The sequence below is a fragment of the Raphanus sativus genome, chromosome 8 (genome assembly GCF_000801105.2).
Source record: "Raphanus sativus cultivar WK10039 chromosome 8, ASM80110v3, whole genome shotgun sequence".
NCBI lineage: Eukaryota > Viridiplantae > Streptophyta > Magnoliopsida > Brassicales > Brassicaceae > Raphanus > Raphanus sativus.
The window spans coordinates 11,161,815-11,183,597 of NC_079518.1; the positions used below are offsets into that span (position 1 = coordinate 11,161,815).

General features: G+C 33.7%; 4 protein-coding genes across 4 annotated transcripts; 3 read left to right on the forward strand and 1 right to left on the reverse strand.

Moving 5' to 3' along the window:
- The first annotated feature begins 2,764 nt into the window (after window positions 1-2,764).
- On the forward strand, window positions 2,765-4,123 carry LOC108821699 (probable BOI-related E3 ubiquitin-protein ligase 3). Its single transcript, XM_018594688.2, has 2 exons — window positions 2,765-3,215; window positions 3,309-4,123. The coding sequence occupies exons 1-2, from the start codon at window positions 2,973-2,975 to the stop codon at window positions 3,822-3,824; spliced, it is 759 nt and encodes a 252-aa protein (XP_018450190.1). The 5' UTR covers window positions 2,765-2,972; the 3' UTR covers window positions 3,825-4,123.
- Window positions 4,124-5,195: 1,072 nt separating this feature from the next.
- On the forward strand, window positions 5,196-6,848 carry LOC108818744 (chloroplast protein FOR GROWTH AND FERTILITY 1). The gene is made up of 2 exons (XM_018591670.2): window positions 5,196-5,551; window positions 5,886-6,848. The coding sequence occupies exons 1-2, from the start codon at window positions 5,261-5,263 to the stop codon at window positions 6,675-6,677; spliced, it is 1,083 nt and encodes a 360-aa protein (XP_018447172.1). The 5' UTR covers window positions 5,196-5,260; the 3' UTR covers window positions 6,678-6,848.
- A 594-nt stretch (window positions 6,849-7,442) lies between these two features.
- LOC108818743 (catalase-2) lies at window positions 7,443-9,921 on the reverse strand. Its single transcript, XM_018591669.2, has 8 exons — window positions 9,764-9,921; window positions 9,580-9,676; window positions 9,203-9,480; window positions 8,339-9,115; window positions 8,179-8,268; window positions 8,033-8,100; window positions 7,854-7,947; window positions 7,443-7,747 (listed from the first exon to the last, which is right to left on the reverse strand). Exons 1-8 carry the CDS (start codon window positions 9,776-9,778, stop codon window positions 7,688-7,690), a joined length of 1,479 nt encoding a protein of 492 aa, XP_018447171.1. The 5' UTR covers window positions 9,779-9,921; the 3' UTR covers window positions 7,443-7,687.
- Window positions 9,922-19,552: 9,631 nt separating this feature from the next.
- Window positions 19,553-21,431, forward strand: LOC108822370 (aquaporin PIP2-7-like). The gene is made up of 4 exons (XM_018595426.2): window positions 19,553-19,918; window positions 20,002-20,297; window positions 20,828-20,968; window positions 21,062-21,431. Exons 1-4 carry the CDS (start codon window positions 19,630-19,632, stop codon window positions 21,179-21,181), a joined length of 846 nt encoding a protein of 281 aa, XP_018450928.1. The 5' UTR covers window positions 19,553-19,629; the 3' UTR covers window positions 21,182-21,431.
- Window positions 21,432-21,783: the final 352 nt, after the last annotated feature.

A 21,783-nucleotide genomic window follows, 5' to 3' on the forward strand; every position in this document is an offset into this window, starting at 1 on the left:
TCATTACTTTTACATATTTATATACAGAATATAATTATTTTTTGTAGACAGTACAACCATATCAACTATATAATATAATTATTTTGTATATATATAACTATATAAATATATAAATATATAATTTAGTTTGTATATGTGCAGCTTAAGTGAACATTTTAGACACATTCTATCTAAGTTTAACATAATCATAGCCATGAATATACTAAGGTTAGTTTATAAGGATGGCAATACATGTAACTATTCTAAAAATAATAGAGTTTTTAGTTAGAGGGTGTGAAAATAATTATTGTGATGACACGTAAAAATAGCATTTTTGTTAACAATACATAAGAGTAAAGTTAGTTTGTATAGCAGTAGGAGTAAACATAAAAGTTATCATAAAAGTTAGAATATAATATAATTATTTTAAATTATATATATTAATTATATATTATATAAATAACATATTTGTTATTAAAAATGAATCTTATTTGATTATATAAATAAATTAAATTCTAAATGTTAAATATTATTATTTAAAAATAAATGTAAAATTTATTTAAAATATAGGATTAATTTTTGGATATAAGAATAATATTTGATGATATTAAATAAAGTAAATATATTATATAGTTTATAGATAAATTATCACTATTTATTTATTAGTAAAGCAGCAAAATGATAATTCTATCATAAAAATCTAATATATGATATATATAATTTATTTAATTCTAAATTATATAGATATATTTATTTCATAATATATAATATATATTTATATATTATGTTATGCTTTTATTAAAAATAGTGAGTTATATGTGTAATTATATAAATTATATTATATTTTAAATGTGAATTATTGTTTTTTCTTAAAAGTTAAAATATTTAACAGAAAATTTTATTTTTAAAATATTTATAAAAGTAATTTTTTATATTATTGAATAAATTATATTTAATTATATATAATTATTTTAAAATTTTTATATATTGTAATTTCAAATGCTCTACGAAAAATCTTCATATGAGAGCATCAAGGAAATAATATTTGGAAGAATATTATCATCTTATAAATGTTATTCTAAATGTTTCCAAATTGCTTAGTTAGACCAATATTCGATTATATACAGTTCAAATTGCAGATTTTTAGCTAAATTGAAAGATTGCTCAATAGATAATTCGCTCTCTGTACTATTCAAAGCTTCAGCATTTTGGTGTCACATCGTCTCTGCTATCCCTAGTGTTAGTCGAGATACGAGAATGTCTTTGCAATGTGAATGCAGCTTGGGACGCCAAGTCTAGGCACTGCGACATTGGAGGCATCTTCTCGGGTGAAAATACCATCACACTAACAAACCTTTGCACTTGTCGCAGTCGTGTATCATCAGCACTCATGGCTGAAGCCTTGCCGTCTGTTTTGCGGTAGCTACTACCGTCTACTCAAACATCCGATCCTTGGGAGTTATCTCTGATTCTCTATCACTCATCAAACTATTGAAGAATGATGGATTTCAGCTGAAACTTTTTGGTATCATGGATGATATCTATCACTATTTGTCTTATTTTGACGTTATATCTTCTATTTTCTTTCCTCACAACTTTAATGGAGAAACTCATGCTGTGGCAAAATCAGCTCTCTCTTTGGTTGTAACTTGTAACCATATCCTTAGGTGGGATATAATCTCTTCTTAAGTAATGCATGTTGACCAAAAAAAAAGTAATGCATGTTGTTTGATCAAAAAATAAAAATACAGTTCAAATTTCCATGGTGCTCAAAAGTTAACGTTCCAAGTCCAACGGATCTGTTTATATAATAGTTTATTTAGTCAATCGCATATTTCCTAATCAGAAAAGTTGTTGCACAAAAAAAAAGAGTTTTTAATTCCAGTTTAAATTGCTAACCCATATCTGACCAGAAGAAAATAGAGGTCAACTAAAGCGTTTTGAAATTATGATTTCATTGAAAAAATTAATGAATTCAAATCTGCTAGTATATTTCTATTAAGAAACTAGCCAAACATTTTATATAAAAAATCAATGTCTCTGGAATTTACTATATAAATGTTTTCATTTTGTTAATATAACAGCAACACAGTATATATTTATATAAAATTCTATATTTGTCTAAAATTCATAATTTTAGAGAAAGTATAGTGAGCTGTAAAATAAAATAGCAATCTAAGTTTTGTCTTTTTCCCAATTTGTTCTTGTGCACATCTACATTAAAGCCTATGGTTGTGGGTAACAACAAAAGGTTAACGTCAATTATTCGTAACAATAGTGTTATATGGCTGTTTTTCTTTCCATACAATGGCTTAACCTTTTCTAGAACAAAGATAATGGGTAAATAAGCCATCGTTTGACTAAGAATTTTACAATTAATTCATAAATAGAAAAGACAGAAAATAGTAGTAAAAAATTAGAAAAAAATCATATAATTCAGGCGTTCCAGATGACCCAACTGACCAATTCAGAGTAAACAATAAATAAAAAATCAGAGGAAATTAAATAAATAAAAAGGAAAACAATCTGTGCCCCGCAATAATTCCACTTGGACTTGTATCTTTTTCACATTATCGAAAAAGCCGAGAAAAGAATCAATTAAAAAAAAAGGTAAATAAAAAGACAAAACGGCTCTGGCAAAATCTCTGACCTTTAAAGATAGTTCAGTCACATAATCAGCATGTGTACGTCGTTTCTTTTTTTAAAAAAAATAAACAGAAAATTATAAAAAACTTAATTGTCTATATATAATAATAGTGTCAGATAAATATTAACCCAACAAAGTCTCTCTTTTCTCCATCTTTTGTTTTCTTTTTGGCGATTCCCATCAATACAAATCGACATATATATATTTATAAGGTGGTCTTGATGCAGAGGTTACATGCATTGTAGTATTAAAGATTGATTCTACTTCTCTCTCTCTCTCTGTTCTTCTTATACAAAAAAAAACAAAAGCTTGAATCTTTTATCCTCTGTTTTGGCCCGGTAAAGAGATGGCAATACAAGCGCAGTTGCATTACAACGCTTCGAACGCGAACCAAATCGGTACTGGTGGGTCTTTGATCAACAACAATGGAGGAATCGGAATCGGAATCGATCAGTCGTATAATCTTCAGTCGCAGAAGGATTTGAACCAACATGCTCTGTTTCAACACCAACAGTATCGTTCTCAGAGCGTTTTAGACGCTTATATGGAGAGACAGAGGCAAGAGATCGACCAGTTCATCAGAGTCCAGGTTCGTAATCACATCATCTCCCTCCCCCAAAAGATTTGGTTTTTAGAAAAAAAAACATGGGTACTGATTATAAAGTTTCGATCTTTAAAACAGAACGAGAGGTTGAGATACGCGTTGCAAGAACAGAGGAGGCAGGAGACGGAGACGATGCTGAGGAAGATGGAGACGAACGCTTTGGTTTTGATGACGCGCAAGGAGGAGGAGATGTCGAGAGCGCTGAGCAAGAACATGGAGCTGGAGGATCTGTTGAGGAAAATGGAAATGGAGAACCAGACGTGGCAGAGGATGGCTCGCGAGAGCGAAGCGATGGTCGCTACGCTTAGCTCGACGTTAGAACAGGTTCGGGAGAGAGCCGCCGCCTCAGCCGCGTGTTATGACGAAGCGGCGGTGGCGGTGGAGGACGAAGGGTCGTGCTGCGGAGGAGGAGATGGTTTCCCGGCGGAGAAGGTGAGGAGTTGCTGCTGGAATTGTGGGTCTGATGGAGAGACGAGAGTGCTGTTTCTGCCGTGTAGGCATCTCTGTTGCTGCACGGGTTGTGAGGAGGGTCTTGTTCTTTGTCCGATCTGTAGTACCCCAAAGAAGAATAGGATCGAGGCGTTTATTTTCTGAGGGAAACTGTTTTTTTTTTTTTGCTTTTTTTTCTGATAATTGGAAGAAAAGCCCGTTAAGACCGGTCTCCGGTGAACGGAGAGATTCTTACGCAGGGAAGATGACGTGGCAGGGTGATTTGTTTTTTTCGAGAAGTTTAGGGAAAAAAGGGAAAGTCAGACTAGGGAAAGGTTATCGAGAAGTAAATTCTTATTTAGGGTTTTCTTTTTCTTCTTTTGTTTGTTTTTTTTGGAATCAATGGAAAGGAAAAAATCCAGCCTGGATTTGATGAACATAAATCATAATTTTCTTTTTATCAATGAATTTCATGCAATTTAATTTTAAAGATAATTTTCTATATATCTTTAGAACAGCCTTCCAAATATAAGTATTTCTGATTAATATTTTTTTACATTTTATTGCTTTTAATAATTGCATAAAAGAAAACTAATTATTTATTTTGTGAAGAGAATTAAAAAAATGTATTTCATCGATAAAATGGAGAAAAGAGGTGGGAGTAGAGTCCGTAGACACCCGTATTGGGAGAAGTTGTACGTTATTATTGGGTTGCTCAATAATCAATATAGTACTGTGACAAGAGAGCACTATAATAATTATTTCACCAATTTTTTTTCCTTGAATAAAATTGAAAAATAAAGGGATCATCACTGTTTGGCCTGCCACAGGATTGAGTTCTCACGCTTTCCTAAACAGAAACATGTTTTATTGGACACTTGAGCCTTCTTCCAATGGATTCTCGGTCTCTGTTTGGACAGATCTGCGCTACCCTATGATTTCTAGATCCTCTCTAATACCTGTGACTATAGTAGTATTATTGGTATATGGTCTACACATAGGGTGTACTATGCTATAATCACCCTTCAATTTGTCAATAAATAACACTACAAGATTACACTATTATTTTTTTACTATAAGGTTTTGCAATGTTAGATTTTGCGCATCGTTACCTGAGTAACTTGCGACTCAAGAAGTTATAAAATCATAACTCGCAACGTTTTTTTTTCTTCTGGTCAACTCAAGAAATTTAGTTGATATAGTTATGCATGCCAACTGTGGTAGATTTTCTTACCAACTGTGATAGGTTTCTGCCCATATATTTCTTTCCAGTTGTGATAGGTTTATGCCCAATCTGATGTTTCCCATTTCTTAATAGTTAAGAGTCCGTTTTTTAAAAATATATGTAATTTTATTTTTAAAATATATATAGAGCATTTATATATATTTCATCAATTTTTAAAAATAAATATTTTAAGAATATTTTTAATATTTAAAACTTTGAACCGATATAAATTATAAGGATCCACAAAACTTTTACAGTAGGACCGTAAAATTCTTAAGCCGGTCTTTAAAATGAATATGTTACATGAGTGAAGGAGAAAATGCTCGGGAGTATTATCATCTAAATATATTGGTTATTAGGATTTTGATTGTTTCAAATGTATATATCCATGGAAAGGCTTCTGCAACCATCGTCTTCTTCCACAATCTCTCCTTCCAAATTCCCCTGGAGGAGGAATCTCCCTCTCCTTCCTCGTCTCCGCTTTGTCTCTTCGAACAGACCCGAGTCACGCCGAGTCAGCTCCATTTCCTGCAGCAGTCTCCAGAACCCATACGTGGGATCTAATAAGACTAACAATTCCCTGAATGTATCTCTCGAAGCAGGAGAATCGAAACCTAATCATGGGTTTCTCCAACGGATCGTCACCACGGCTGCTGAACAGCAAAAGGTATTGACTTTAGGGTTTTAAATAGGTTTAATCTGATTGGTTGAGAGATAGGATAAGAATCTAAATTGGTTTTTAGTTAACTTTTGTCAGAAGATTCCAAGAAAAATTGCAAAAAGTTCCAATCGGTTTCTGTAACAATAAAGGTTAGGACTTAAGACTGATCTGTAACTATTTGATAAGAACATTGTGTTTTTTAATCCAAAGGTTAAGACTTTCTAACTATTTGATAAGTGCATTTGCTGATCTGTCTCTGTGTGTTACATTCTGTTTTTTTCTTTCGCTGTTTTCTTATGAAGTCTCATGGGTGTTTACTGGATATGTGTTTCTATTGCAGACGTTATCTACTGGAAGAATGGTCGTATTGATATCTGCAGTAGTTGTTCTTTTGCTTAACCCGCTTCTTGCGCCACCCGCTTTCGCTACCTTTCAAACCGTAGCTAAAACCGGTTGGCTAACAAGTGCATGGACCGGTTTCCTCGCTGGTTGCTTACACACTCTCTCAGGACCAGACCACCTCGCTGCTCTAGCTCCGCTTTCGATCGGACGCACCAGTATGGAGAGTGCTGCTGTTGGAGCTCTCTGGGGATGCGGGCACGACGCTGGTCAAGTCATCTTCGGTTTACTTTTCCTGCTACTCAAAGACCGGCTCCACGTCGAGGTGTTGCAAACTTGGGGGACAAGAATCGTGGGGTTGACGCTTGTCATCATAGGAGCAATGGGAATCAAAGAAGCTTCCGAAGTAGTACCTTGTGTCGCCTTGGAAACGGGCATGGTAGCAGCAGAGAAAGAGGCATTGATGATGCCTCCCCTCAAGAAGAAGAAAATAGGGTTTGCTACGTTTGCGACTGGAGTGGTTCACGGGTTACAACCGGATGCTCTGATGATTGTGTTGCCTGCTTTGGCTCTGCCGTCTCGGTTAGCCGGGTCTGCGTTTCTGATAATGTTTCTGGTTGGTACGGTGGTGGCTATGGGGAGTTACACAGCGTTTATTGGGTCGTGTAGTGAGGCATTGAAAGAGAAGGTGCCAAGGATCACAGAGAAGTTAACTTGGGTTTCGTCTGTTGTGGCAATAGGTCTTGGTTTGGGTATTGTCATTAGCCCTTTCTTTGGTTTTAGCCTCTACTGAGAAAGTAAAAGCCTCTTCAGAGACCAGTTTTAACATTTGTTGTAGCTCTAGAAAACCAGAGAACTTTTCTTGGCCCATTCATTTTACAAGTACTTGCATTCCTATTAATATAGTTTAACATAAACATTAATATAAATTACTCATATAAATGTAACAGATTTTGTTGCATAACTTTTTTTTTGAATTGCAAATGGTTTAACCTCGTTGGTGTACTCTCCCCCATATATTCACACCTCTTGGCTCTAATACGTATACGATTTTAGTTGTCCACCTCTAAAGTAAACATATAAGTATATAACAATAGAAGAGAAATTAAATTTCTTTATGACTGTTAAATTAGTTGAACAGGTTTTTGACACATTCAGACCCAAAATGTCAAACCGATATTTATTTTCTGATGTCAGAATTCAATACTCTAAAGTTATTTGATACTTACTACGTTTCTCAGATGTGGTTAGTTCTACATCACATATTTACAACAAGTCTTAGTTCTCTATTCTCCACACAAAGCAAAGAAAGATTCTATTGCCTTTGTTGTCTTTTTCGTTTCATACTTGCTCTGCCTTTTCAAGTACATGTGTAATAGTAGTACGTCCTTGTCGATAGGTTACGTCCAGAACATGTGTGATAACAGTACGTTCTTGTCGATAGGTCTTTGGTTATGTGGTTCTTACTTCTTCTTTTTTTGTGTAATAATCTAGAGTTTGTTTTTTTTTTGTCAATTAATCTAGAGTTTGTTATAAATGTAGAATTCTAGATTTCACGTTTTTGAAGGGAAAAAGGAGCCCTCGCTGATTATATTATAACTTTGATGTATAATATGAGACAAAAACTAAGGTCACAATACAACACAGAAGGTTTTTTAAAGGTTTTTAAAGAGATAATATTACAACATAGCACATAGGATCCACATGATGAAGATTATATTTATAGGGTCTGATCTCTTCCCATCTTTCTTCTCTGCCTATTAGAACCACACAACGACCAATCAATAATCTTGATCACCCATTTTAGATGCTTGGTCTCACGTTCAGACGGCTGGCAAGCTTCTGTCCCAAGGATTTATCAGCCTGTTTTTCACACACAAATATTTTTTACCACATCAGTGACAAAAATGTTACAAAATTTACCTCACTGTTGAGGCTTAGGGAAAGAGACTAATGATAGATTGTCTACCTGAGACCAGTAAGAGATCCAGATGCTGCGGATTTCATGTGTGATGCGAGGGTCTGATAAGGCTTCAATCCATCTACGGATGAATCTTTCTTGTCTGAAGTCAAAACCAAACAGTATAACATCAAGAAACACATATATGCATTGGACACCCTCATAGTAAAAATAAAATAAACATATACCTCTCTGGTGTAAAGGAACGGTATCTCTCTCCAGGCTCCTTGAAGTTGTTCTCTTTCTCAATAATACACTGCAAACACACAATACTAAACTATTAGATCATATGCTTCTTGTGTGAAAAAACTCTTGTGTTGATATGATTACTGACCCTCTCACGTTTCCCTGAGCAGACAGCAGGTGGAGTTGGATACTTCTCAGCATGACGAACAGGATCATACCTTGATGGGAAGTAGTTAACCTGTAACAACATCTCTTCTTGTAAGATAACCACATTCTAGCTTCTAAGTTCAATAAAACGATACTGATACCTCCTCGTCCCTGTGCATGAAGTTCATGAACCCCTCATGGTGATTGTTGTGATGAGCACATTTTGGGGCATTGACCGGTAACTGAAGGTAGTTCGGTCCAAGACGGTGTCTCTGAGTGTCAGCGTAAGAGAAGACACGGGTCTGAAGCAGCTTGTCGTCCGAGTAATGTATCCCTGGAACAATGATAGCTGGACAGAAGGCAAGCTGCTCATTCTCCGCAAAGAAGTTGTCAATGCTCTTGTTCAACACCATACGACCAACGGGCTGGAGAGGCAAAAGATTCTCAGGCCAGGTCTTGGTCACATCGAGTGGGTCAAAGTCGAACTTGTCTTCATCAGCTGGATCAATGACCTGGATAAAGAGCTTCCACTCAGGGTAGTTTCCAGCAGCTATGGAGTCATACAAGTCCTGTGTCGCGTGACTGTGGTTGGTTCCGCCTACACGGACCGCATCTTCTTCCAAGAGGGACTTGACTCCACATGTGGGTTTCCAGTGGAACTTCACGTAGTGAGCTTTGCCTGATTTGTTGATGAGCATGTAAGTGTTGACACCTGAGCCTTCCATGTGTCTGTAGTCTTGTGGGATACCGATGTCATCAAAGAGGAAAGTGAACATGTTCAAGCTCTCAGGGTGGTGTGAGAAGAAGTCAAGGACTCTCCAGTTTTCTTGGATGTGAGATTTAGGGTTTGGTTTAAGAGCGTGGACCATGTCAGGGAACTTCATCCCGTCTCTGATGAAGAAGACCGGGAAGTTGTTTCCCACAAGATCAAAGTTTCCCTGTTCGGAAAGAACAATTTACTTGCTTAGCAAGAAATCTATTTTTTTCTTTTTTACTAATTTGTTAAAAAAAGGTAAATGACTTACTTCTCTGGTGTAGAACTTGACAGCAAAGCCACGAGGGTCTCTCAAGGTCTCGGGACTTCCACGCTCGTGGATGACGGTGGAGAAACGGACAATGACTGGTGTCTGTACACCCGGAGCTCTGAGGAAGTCTGCACACGTTAGGTTAGATATATCATGCGTGACCTCGAAGAAACCTTTTGCACTGGCTCCTCTTGCGTGAACCACACGCTCTGGAATACGCTCCCTGTCGAAGTTGGCAAGCTTCTCGACGAGATGGTAATCCTCAAGAAGTATAGGACCTGCAAAGATCCAACACAATCAGAAGTGTGTAACGTTAACATTTTTTAATTACAGACTGTAAACCATATGAAACGTTCATAGTAAGATAGAGAGGATACCTCTGGGTCCAACGGTCATGGAGGAGTTGTTGTTCCATACAGGAGCACCAGAGTTGGTGGTGAAGAATGGAGAGTTGTAAGAACTCGCCGGACGATACTGCATCAATAATCATAATAACCATTATCAATGGTTTAAACCAAACATTCAAGATGAAGAGGTGAGAGACTAAGGAGGGGTCGTTACCTTGTAAGGATCCATAGTTTGATGAGAGCTGAAAAAGATAGAGAGAGTTCGGAGAAATTCAGAGATTTAGCAAAACGAGGAGATGATGATGATTTTAATATTTGCTTTGCCTATTTATAAATGGCGTGTGTCTTTCTTTTTTTTTTGGTCAAAAAATGGCGTGTGTCTTTCTACCTTTGCGTTTTAAAGGTTATCGTTTTTTCTTATTATTTCTGATAAATTTTCGAAAGCAAACGTTATTTATTGTGGCGATAAAGTCAGAAACGTCTCGATGTTACATCAACAAATAACGAATATTATTGAGAAAATAAATTAACTAAGTTAACTCTTCAAAACTTATGAATAGAGGATGAAAAAACATGACATGTTTTTTGGCTCAAAATTACATTTATGTATTTTAAATTTTTGTTTAAAACCCAATTAATTTGTAGTTTGAACCTTGTAGGTATCATAATATTACTAACACCTTCAACTCGTGGGTAGCTCAAGACGATAAATTATACAATGTGATCAGAATCTAGAGACCCGAGAAGAAAGAGATGGTGATATTGTTAAAAATCTCTAAAAATCTCTTGAAAAAAAGGATGACAAAAACAATAAATAATGTATTTTCAAGTTTCAACCACAGAGAAGAAGAAAACGAGGACGGCATGGAGTTGTGGTTCCTTATCCGGTTCTTTTGGCTCTTTATTACAACCTTTTGGTTTAGTCTGGTTTTGATGACGTGGCTGATTACTTGAGCTCCACGTGTGGTTGGATAATGTGAACGCCTCAGGCTGGAGCAGATTCCTCTTGAATTGATAATTGTTTTGTTTGTCTATGCGAGATGAGATTATCAATTTCCGAATAGTCCACCTCAGAACCTTCATGTTGTTTCTGAAGTTTTAAGTGATTTGAAGACATTTCATTAAACAGAAAAGTACCATACGTTTATTCACCCACCCACGTATGGCAAAGTATGGTCGCCTAACAAAACATGCACATTGGGTTACTCAACCCCCATTGGTTATAGAGACAAAAAAAAGTAAGTGTACATATAACAAAACACTATCATGATTACTATGGGCTTAATAAGCAAGCTGATCTAAATTGACAAACCATGTTAGCTATAGACTTTGACAAATATAACAATATAAACTATAAAGTTTTTGATCTTCTTTTCTTCCATCTTAGTTTTTTTGATCTTGTAAATATGAATAAGATTTACCAAGTGAGCTAGAAAAAAAGAGAGGGAGCAATTGAACCCATAGTGATTTGTGAGTACACTAGCCCAAAAGCTCCACCGAATTAAAACGACACGGCAATAGCGCAAAGGTGTCAAGCGGGCCAATATTTCTGGGCTGGACCAAATACCAAACACGATTCTACAACTAAAACTATTCCTATGTAAGTTATCTATACTATTAAAGCATATTCGGATTTTTAAATTTTTGGCTTGTGATCAAATATGAATATATACATGAAAATTAAAAAAGATTATGTTTTTTCTAATAATCATTTATCCTTTTTCTCCAAACTGCATTATAAAAAATTCAACAAAGTTTTAGGAACCACACATTTATTCAGTTTCATATTATATTAATAAGTATATGAACAATTAATCAATTTTAAAAACATATTATCAATTTTTCCGAATTTTTATTGGATCAATTGGTATTAGATTACGGGTTTGTAGCAAGTTTTTGTTTTTATTGAGTTTATCGATTTTTTAATTATTTTTTTTTCATAAAAAACGAATCTAATTATATATGAATCACCAGATATATCGGTTCAACTACGGGTTAAAGTCGAATAAAAACGCTACCTATATTAAAACAAATTTTAAATTATAATTTTTCCAATTAAAAAGTTTTAAATTCATGTAAATTTTTTTTTTTGAAACCGTCAACAAAGCAAAAAACGCGGATCAAAATCTAGTATACTATTATACCCGAAGTAATCTTGGTTTATATGAAGTGTCCGGATATTATACTTGAAGTAAAAGTGTCCGGTTTCTTTAGTTTCCTAACTAATCTTGAAGTAAGAAGGTTCTTGGTAAGAATTTTCCACAGGCCTACCTTTAGGCTAATTATTGGATCAACCTCATGATCAAATAGACCGCAAATGGTTACGGCTGATTTGTTTTTGAGTGTGTCAAACAGCTACTGAGTTACATTTGATGAAGTCCACGTTATTAAGCTGGTTTAACAAGTTGTAGTATACATGATATGGAAACAGCCTGTTGATCGATTATGTTCGTCTCCTTCACAAGAATCACCATAGTGTCACTAGGTTCATGTTCTTCTAAAAGTCAAAAAGGATACATAGACTCTTTTTAGTTCCTGTGGTCGACTGTTTCATGTTTTGTCTCCACCTTCAATAGTATTTGCTAGAAGCTTGTAAGGTTTGATTTCCTCAAAAAAAAATTCCCTTTATAAAAGGCAACATTTTCTTTTAATTTAATATTAAATTATTAGCCATAACCAGAAACAGCTGGGAATCTGAAATATTGAGAACACCAGGTTTATAATCATAGTTTTTTTTTTTTTTGCCATCTTGTATATTATTAATCATATAAACGGATTTACAAAAGGCCCAAAGATACCCGGCCCAAACAAAAAAGACAAAAGCCCAAACATAAAAGACCAACCGACAGGTCCAAAAACCAAACCGAGACACATCGAACTCTCCCCACCGCAAAGCCCACGTGTTGAAACCAAACAACACAAAGACGCGTGTCAGCGTAAGAAGCATCGTCATCTCCAAGGCTGTCGGTCGTCACCGTCGGGATCGCTACCGATGCCTCGACGGGATCGCGAATCACCCACTTTCTTCCCGATCGAAGTCGACGCTGTTGAACGAGACGGAACATAACCACCGGATCCACCGGGACTAGACTCACGACCACCGCTTCCACTTCCAACGACAAATATTGGATGTAAAGGAAACGAGGTCACACACGAAGGCCCGACCTTCAGAGAGCTTCATCGCCTCCGAAGTCGGCCACCACCCACCACACGAAATACCTTTGTAAACAGTTCGAACCTTTCCTCGAGAATCGAAAGTCGGCGACCACGCCTGACAAAGAAACGGCATGGTCCCAGAGTCATACGCCGGTGAAGCACGGTGGAGGAGCCACCGTTTCCCGGAAAGCCGACGTCGGACCACCACCAAAAGAAAACGTGTATGGCCGCAAACGAAAGAGAAAACAGAAGAAAAAAAAAAGATTGAGAACAGGGCCGGACCGGCGGCAGCAAGAGCCGAACCCGCCGACCGGAAACGATAGAACACAGCGGTTTGTTTTTTAGAGAGAGGTCAGAGGATTTTTCTCTCACTTTCAATTTTTTCCCTTATAATCATAGTTAACTTTGTTTGGATATATACGCCCTTTTTAATTTTTTAAAAATGCTAGATTAAGGGGACGTACATTTCAAATAAAGTATTACTATATGAAAACTCTTGGAAGCATATGAAATCTCGATGCAACATTGTAACCGTCAACCGAAGTAGAATGGCCAGGCAAGATGCTGTACTTTTTTTTTCTTTGAAACACAGATGATGTACTACTATATATATGTTTTCTTTAAGTTTAAATATACAAAAAGACTTGTATGATAATTAAGCTAAGTTCATACACATGACACATTTAGCTACTAATACCATGTGTGACAAAAAAAAGCTACTAATACCATATGTAGTAGTAGCACTCGACAGGACACCTAATAAGAGTACAATCCACAAAATAAACGTATTCACTACATTATTATGTACGGTATGTTAAACATGTATTGTGTATGTATATATGGTGCTTATTAGAGCATATTCTTTCTGTGTGCGTGATTGAACTTAAACATCCGTGATCCGCCACAAGTTTTAACATAAAAGCAGTGGCCTGGCCGTTTGGTAATAATAAGACTTATTCTTAGGTTCACCCCTAGAGTGAACCTAAAGATTCACCCAACCAATAGGAATCACCCATTTCACAATCGATATCTTTTAAAAAAGGAAACAAAATATTATCAAGTTATATTATATTTTTAAAATAAAAAATGTTAAAAATAAATAAAAATAGTAATATATGCAACAAAAAAAATTTAAAATATTTTAAATCCGTCGTCAAAACGTTAAAAACAATAAATCTTAAAAATACCAAACCCTTAATCCTAAAAAGAGTTTAGGGATTAAGATTAAGGTTTTAGTATTTTTAAGATTTATTGTTTTAGTGTTTAGTTTTTTTAGTTAAAATTTAGGATTATTCAAGTATTTATGATTTACCTAAGGGTTTAGAGTTTAGAGTTTAGGATTTAGTATTTCGATGATGGCATTAAAATATCTAATTTTTTTTGCATATACTAGAGTTTAGGGTTTAGAGTTTAAGATTATACAAGAGTTTAGTGTATACCCAAAGGTTTAGCGTATACCCAAGGGTTTAGGGTATACTTAACGGTTTAGGGTTTATGATTTAGGGTTTAGGGTTTATGATTTAGGGTTTAGAGTTTATTTTTTTCGAAGATGTTAAAAATATATTTTTAAATCATTTTTTTAACTACTATTATTTTTAATTTGTTTTCATTTTATTTATTTTAATAACTTGACAATATTTTGTTTCCTTTTTTAAAAGATATCAATTGTGAAATGAATTATTTCTATTGGTTGGGTGAACCTTTAGGTTCACTGTAGGGGTGAACCCAAGAATAACTCTAATAATAATTAAAATAAGAGAAATACTTGGGTCACCCCTAGAGTGAACCTTTAGGTTCACCCAACCAATAGGATTTCGTTATTTCATATTCAGTATCTTTTAAAAAAGGAAACAAAATATTGTCAAATTTTATTATGTTTTTAAATAAAAATAAATAGACAATAATAGTAGTCGCAAAAAAAGATTTATATTTAAAATAATAAATATTTAAAATAATAAATCTTAAATCTTTGGATTTAAAAAACAAATATATTTTTAACACAATCAGCAAAACACTAAACCCTAAACTCTAAATACTAAACCCTAAACCCTTGGGTAAATCATAAACCCTTGAGTAAATTCTAAACCGTAGAGTTTAGAATTTATCCAAGCATTTTGGATTTACCAAGGGTTTAGGGTTTACCCAGGAGTTTAGGGTTTAGGATTTAGAGTTTAGGGTTTAGTGTTTGGCTAACGGTACTAAAAATATATTTTTCTAAAACGTATTTTTGTTTGCAATCAATATTAATTTTTATTTTTTAGTTTAAAAATATTAATATAATTTGAAATATTTTGTTTCCTTTTTTAAAACATAGTGAATATGAAATAACGAAATCTTATTGATTGAGTGAACCTAAAGGTTCAATCTAGGGGTGAACCCAAAAATTTCTCTTAAAATAACATATTGAAAACGAGGACCACCTTTTAGAGAGTTGGAGAAAGACAGATGTTGTAGATGAATCTAGCCGTTACCCGAAGGGGTACACGTGGCACCATTTGAGTGAACGAAGGAAGAGATCTGACCTGTCTTTTGCCCAACTGATGTGGAAACAGTGACGTGGATGTCTTGGAGATAAAGATTGGGCGAGAGAGGTTGTCCTTGTGGTAGGTTATTTCCTTGAACTTCAATTATTATCCTAATTAACTCAATATATATAACAAATTAATCGTAACCCACTTATTTTCGGGAGAAAGAACATAAATCAAAGGATTGGCAGCGAGATCATGTTTAAGATATGATTCATTATCACATGCAATGATATCGTCTGAACCAAAAATATGATCCCACCTCCTACGATAATATTCCCACCAGCTTTGGCTAATCAATTTTCAAGTTAAATATAGACACAGCCAATGACTCAGAGTCTCAGACCTCTCTGCGTTGAAGATACAAATGAATATGCATTAATATTTGGATTATTTTTAAGCTTACATAATTTTCCTTATATAATTTATAATGAGAAAACTCATACAGTCTTTAAGCAAAAAAAAAAACTCATACAGTCATGGAAAAGGAAGATAACAATAATCAGTTTCCATGATTGCACAGCGACCTGGCTTATCTTCTGTCACAAAGACAGCATAATTTCAAATCAAATATTTCTGGTGTACTGTACTTCCATGATGGTGTATTAATTAAAGTAATTTCTGTGTCTATATAGAAAGTAAAAGTATTTCTATCATGTTAATATGTTCACATTTGCGTAAGGGTAAAAAGTAAGTGTTTTTTTTTAAAGTAAGTGTTAATAATTGTATTCCAGAAAGTGATTAGTTAGCAAGTAACTATGGACATTAAAAAAAGAAAATTGATTAAGCCTCGGAGGATAAGAACAAATGTTCTCTTCACGTATTAAAAAAGCAGTAGGGTTTACTAATACTCTAGAGCATGAGCAATTGAGTGTTCTTCCCCAAAACTCTCAAAAGTATTATTTTAATTAATAATAATGTATTTTTGTGAACCAAATAAATTAAGATAAATAAGAAAAAGAAACTATGAAAACATATTCTAAACTTTTTTTTAAAAAAATCTTACTTTACTAATTTCTATTAATTATTTTGAGAGCACTAGAGGAGAGTTTCCCATTGCAAATGCTCTGCTATCATATAATCTGCTTTTCTAAGCATAATTAAAATTTGAAATTACTTTGTTTTGGGACTTGGATGGACCATAACGGTAATAATTACTGGTTATGGTCTTAGAGGCTTCCTCTTCCGTTAATCCCCTATTTTTAACTCGAGGATAATTGCTAGTTCCTTTTTTTCTTGGTCAAATATTTTTGCGGTAATGGTTTATATTTTATGCATCCTTATTTCTAAATTACCATTCATGGACGTTTATATATATGTAACACATAAAAAGTTCAGCTTAATGTCAAAGAAATCCCTGAATCCTGATAATTGTTCGAATAGTAACCATATAAAATAACAAGTTACAAGTATTGGTTTCTTATGGGCAAAAAGTCTGGTAGATTTGATTTTGAGGCATGAATTTCGTTTTTGTTTGCTATAACAACATCTATATTATCAAAACTGAAGTATACGTGAGAATTATTTGGAAACATAAATACTAGTATAAAAAAAAGTATCATGTTTTTTGTAAATACGGATAGTTGTATATTAAAAAAAGTAATAGGTTTATGTTATTAAAAATTTGAAAATTCATTATATTATGAGAAATTATTTACATAGGTCAATTTTAAAATATATGAAAATTGTCCAATCTAATTAATTACCTAAAAACTTTTTTTTGTCTAAAATAATCAGAAAAACAAATTTAAACTTTGTATTCATATTTTAAATCAAAATAATAATTTAAATTAATTTATATCAAAAATTGATTTAAAATATAAATATATTCACGATTTTTACTGAAATATTTATCAATAACCATCAAAAATATTTTCAATATATATAAGAAACCTATAATACAAGTCTAATTTCAATACTGACTTAAATTATGGTTTTTATATATCATATTAAATTTTAAAAATATATTATATATGATTATTTATATGATGATATGTATAAAATATTATTAATTATATGATTATTTTATGATGGTACATATAAAATACGATTAATTATATGATATATATATAATATAATAGTGATTAAAAAATAAATAATAACATATTTTGAAAAATATCCGCAAGGTCGCGAAGATCAAATTCTAATTTATGTTAAAAGTACATGATGAATCTCTAAATACTTTTTGTTCAAAAAGGAGAGTATCTAAATACTTTTAAAATAACAATATAGAACTAGATTCTGATTAAACGGCAGGTATATTTTTTTATTTGCATTTTTAGAAATTTTATTTTGATATTTGTGTTTCTAATCATATTTATATTTTTTAAATCATACTTATGTGAAATATTTTTTAAAAATGATTAATAAGAATTTTGAATAACTGTAATAAAATAGTTGCATTAAACCTATATTAATAGGTCACCTTCCTAATTTAATAGAATAGATACATTGTATTTAAGTTATGCATTTTAATTTGTAGGTTTTATTGTGATTATATTAAAGTTACATTTTTGAATTTTGAAACTAAAATGAGATTTTGTAAAAAAGAAGAAGAGATTTTGATAATTTTAGTTATATTTTTGTATAATATAACCGTATATATATATATATATATATATGTATATATATGTGAAATCTTTTTTTTTTTTGAGTGAATTGTTTTAAGATTCTCCTACATTCTCAGATTGTAAAATGGAAATATATTGTAGGATCCTATATTGTAACATTTGTTGTGCACTATTATAAATGTATTTGGTAACTAATGTCACACACTAAATGTTAGCCAAAGAAAAATGTCACAGGGACTAACCATTTGGTTACGGTTTCTCCGCTATTAATGAGACTTAATGATATGTTAAGAATAAAAATAATCGGTAATGTTTTGTTTGAATTAATTGTAGGACCAAAATAATAACAAATAATAATAGATACACCAAACAATTTTATATGTAGATTTTTTAAGAATGCTTATGTTTTAATAGTATAGACTAAAAATCAGTGAAAAACAAATTAAAAACTTTACAATTTCACGAGAATCCCATAATCAACTTATTTATCACATTAATTCTGTTTTATTTCTGTAAAATTTTAATACTTTAAAAAGTCGATAAGTTTACATGGTTAAAGATACTCGAATGCATACAAACATATGGTTTGAGATTTTCAAGGAAAGTTTTAGAAAATTTCTTCAGAATATTCTTAGCATAGAGTATCATCCACGAGTGAATAATTTATCTTTACTAATTTTGTCAAAAGTGTACCACACCATCAATCCAATCCATCTCCCTCTTTCTTGTTTTGTATAGAAGATGATCCTTTTTAACCACCACAAATAATATGTTCTTCTAAGATTATTCCTGCTATAACAAGTATCCGAAGAGTTTAAAACAAACAAAAGGTTCAATAGCCGTTAAGTAGTCGGAAAGTAGCTAGTTTAGATAGGTAAATACTAACCACTTGGAAAATCAACATTTCACCTTCTTTTTTTTTTGGGCTACATTTCACCTAAATAACGTTATTTGGTAAATAAATTAAAAAAGCAAGAAGAAAGTTGCAAGAAAAGGAGATTGGACAATAAAAGACAAAGAAATCGATATAACCGTTTGAGAAGAAGAAGAGAGAAAAGGGTCAGGATGACAGGCTGACGAGAAAACCTTACACCTCATTTCTATCATTAACCCTCCTCACATGGCTTACCTGTACACTTGGGTTCCACCATCTTCTACTTTTTCTATCCCATTTCAAATTGTATTAACCCCCAAAAATTATTCAGCAAATCTTAATTCACGTTATTCTCTCGCATTTTGTTTTATTATCAGAAAATAATCACAATTCCAGAACCGCAAAAGATTTTGTCTATACCCACCTTTGATTTTTATTTCGTCTCATCACTGTCAGATAATACTAAATGTTAATTATTTGGTATATAGTGCCTGTAATAATGCACAAAAATACAAAAGAAAAAAGAAACAATAAACCATAAATTTATCTAGTATTGTAACTATTTTTTTTCTCCATTGTGATTTAATGATCTTATTAATGCCTTGATTATTCGTTATCAACTAGAATAAGAAAGTTCTAAGTACGATTTTACGTTTAAGAGGTAATCATCTGACATTCAAATTCCCAAAAACTCTTTAAGAAACTTTCCCATTATAGCATTAAGACAGCATCAACCGTACAAATAGTAATAATTTTCTTACAGAGCTGTTTAAGATAATGACCAAAAAAATAAAATAAACACAAGACAATACCGAAAACACCCTTGGCTTATCCAATGGCACTTGCACGGTTCTTTTTAAAAGGCAGAAGAGAGACACACTGTCGTCGTCACTCACCACCACTCAATTCTAGCAAAAAACTCCATACCTATCTAGAGAGAGAAACTCAGAGAGAGATGTCGAAAGAAGTGAGCGAAGAGGGACACACTCAAAGCCATGGAAAAGACTACGTCGATCCTCCACCAGCTCCCTTTCTCGACATGGGTGAGCTCAAGTCTTGGTCTTTCTACAGAGCCCTCATCGCCGAGTTCGTCGCCACGCTCCTCTTCCTCTACGTCACCATCGCCACCGTCATCGGCCACAAGAAGCAAACCGGTCCTTGCGACGGCGTTGGTTTACTCGGTATCGCTTGGGCTTTCGGTGGTATGATCTTCGTCCTCGTTTACTGCACCGCCGGTATCTCTGGTAAGTTATCATCATCCTTCCTTCTTTATTACACGTTTCGTTGTCTTTATTACTAATCTTGTTCTTGGTTCTGTTGTTCTCAGGTGGTCACATCAACCCAGCTGTGACTTTCGGTCTGTTCTTGGCGCGTAAGGTGTCTCTGGTGAGAGCTGTTGGGTACATGATAGCTCAGTGTCTTGGAGCTATTTGTGGTGTGGGTTTCGTGAAGGCTTTCATGAAGACTCCTTACAACACTCTTGGAGGCGGAGCTAACACTGTGGCCCCTGGTTACAACAAAGGAACTGCTCTCGGAGCTGAGATCATTGGAACTTTCGTCCTCGTTTACACCGTCTTCTCTGCCACTGACCCTAAGAGAAGCGCTCGTGACTCTCACATCCCTGTAAGTCTTTTCATTATCTATAAAGTTTTTTTGTGATATAGTTTTGTTTAATCTCATATGGGTTTGTGAAAATTCTGATAATGTTTTGAATCCCTTTAGGGTTTTATGTTTAATCTTATTATAATCTGAAATGGTTCTGTAAAGATTCTTAACAAAGTTTGGATCTTTTGGAGATAATGATAAAGTTTTGGTTTAATCTGCTAAATTTTAGATTATTTTAACAGTTTTATCATGAACTTTGAAATAGTATCAAATGGGTTTGTATGGTACCTTTGATAATGTTTGAATCGAATGTATGGTTTTATGATTAACTTGCTTTAATCTGAAATGAGTCTTTAAAGATTCTGACCAAAGTTTGAATTGTTTGGTGTTAATGGTAAAGTTTATGATTAAATCTTGATGTAATCTGAAATGGGTCTTTAATGAACGAAAGATTCTGACTGAAGTTTGAATCTTTTGGTGCTAATGATAAAACTCTGTGTCTATGCAGTTTAACTCATTTTTGGTGGATTATTTTCTTTTGTGATTAGGTTTTGGCTCCACTTCCAATTGGATTCGCTGTCTTCATGGTGCATTTGGCTACTATCCCCATTACTGGAACTGGAATCAACCCAGCTAGAAGCTTTGGAGCTGCTGTTATCTACAACAACGAGAAGGCATGGGATGACCATGTAAAGTCTTTACTTATCATCATCATTCGTACATTATATTTTGTTAAAGTAATTCGCCTCTCTAATGATTTGATGTTCTCATGTTTTTTGTAGTGGATCTTCTGGGTTGGTCCGTTCGTGGGAGCACTAGCAGCAGCAGCTTACCATCAATACATTTTGAGAGCTGCAGCAGTCAAGGCCTTGGCCTCCTTCAGAAGCAGTGCTACAAATTGATGATGAAGTGTGAATTTACCCACTTAGTGGAGGATTAAATGTTACTTTATTTGTTGCTTTTGTGTGTTATGAGAAAGAATTTAAGTTGGTGGATGGATGATGTTAATTATGAAATGGGTCTATGCTTTCTTTCTTTCCTTTATTGTTTTCGTTTAAAAGAAAAACCCACTTTGTTAGTTTTCAATAGTTTAGTTTTGGTGTGTCTTGTGAATCATTTGGCTTATTATATCAGTTATCTTTTTATTTCTCACATCCAGTTCAAGACTATCATCACTATATTGTATTATTCTACAATATAAGATTTCTCGCAACCTTATCCGCAACGTAGAAATAAAATACAAAATTTTTGGCTGAACATGCTGTATTATTGTCTATAGGAGAGGCGTGGTGGGTTCATCGATTTCATATCAGTATCCTCGGTTTCTCAACAAACCAATTAGTCAGTGACATGTGTACTTTCGTATCAGAGTCGAGTACGTATAATGCGTAACGGCTGTTTCTCGATTGTTCCTTTTATTTTTTTGTCACGTTTCTCGATTGTTCCTTGGATTCCATTTTCCTACGATTAAACTTTTTTCGCTAAACTCTTTTCTCATGCTTCT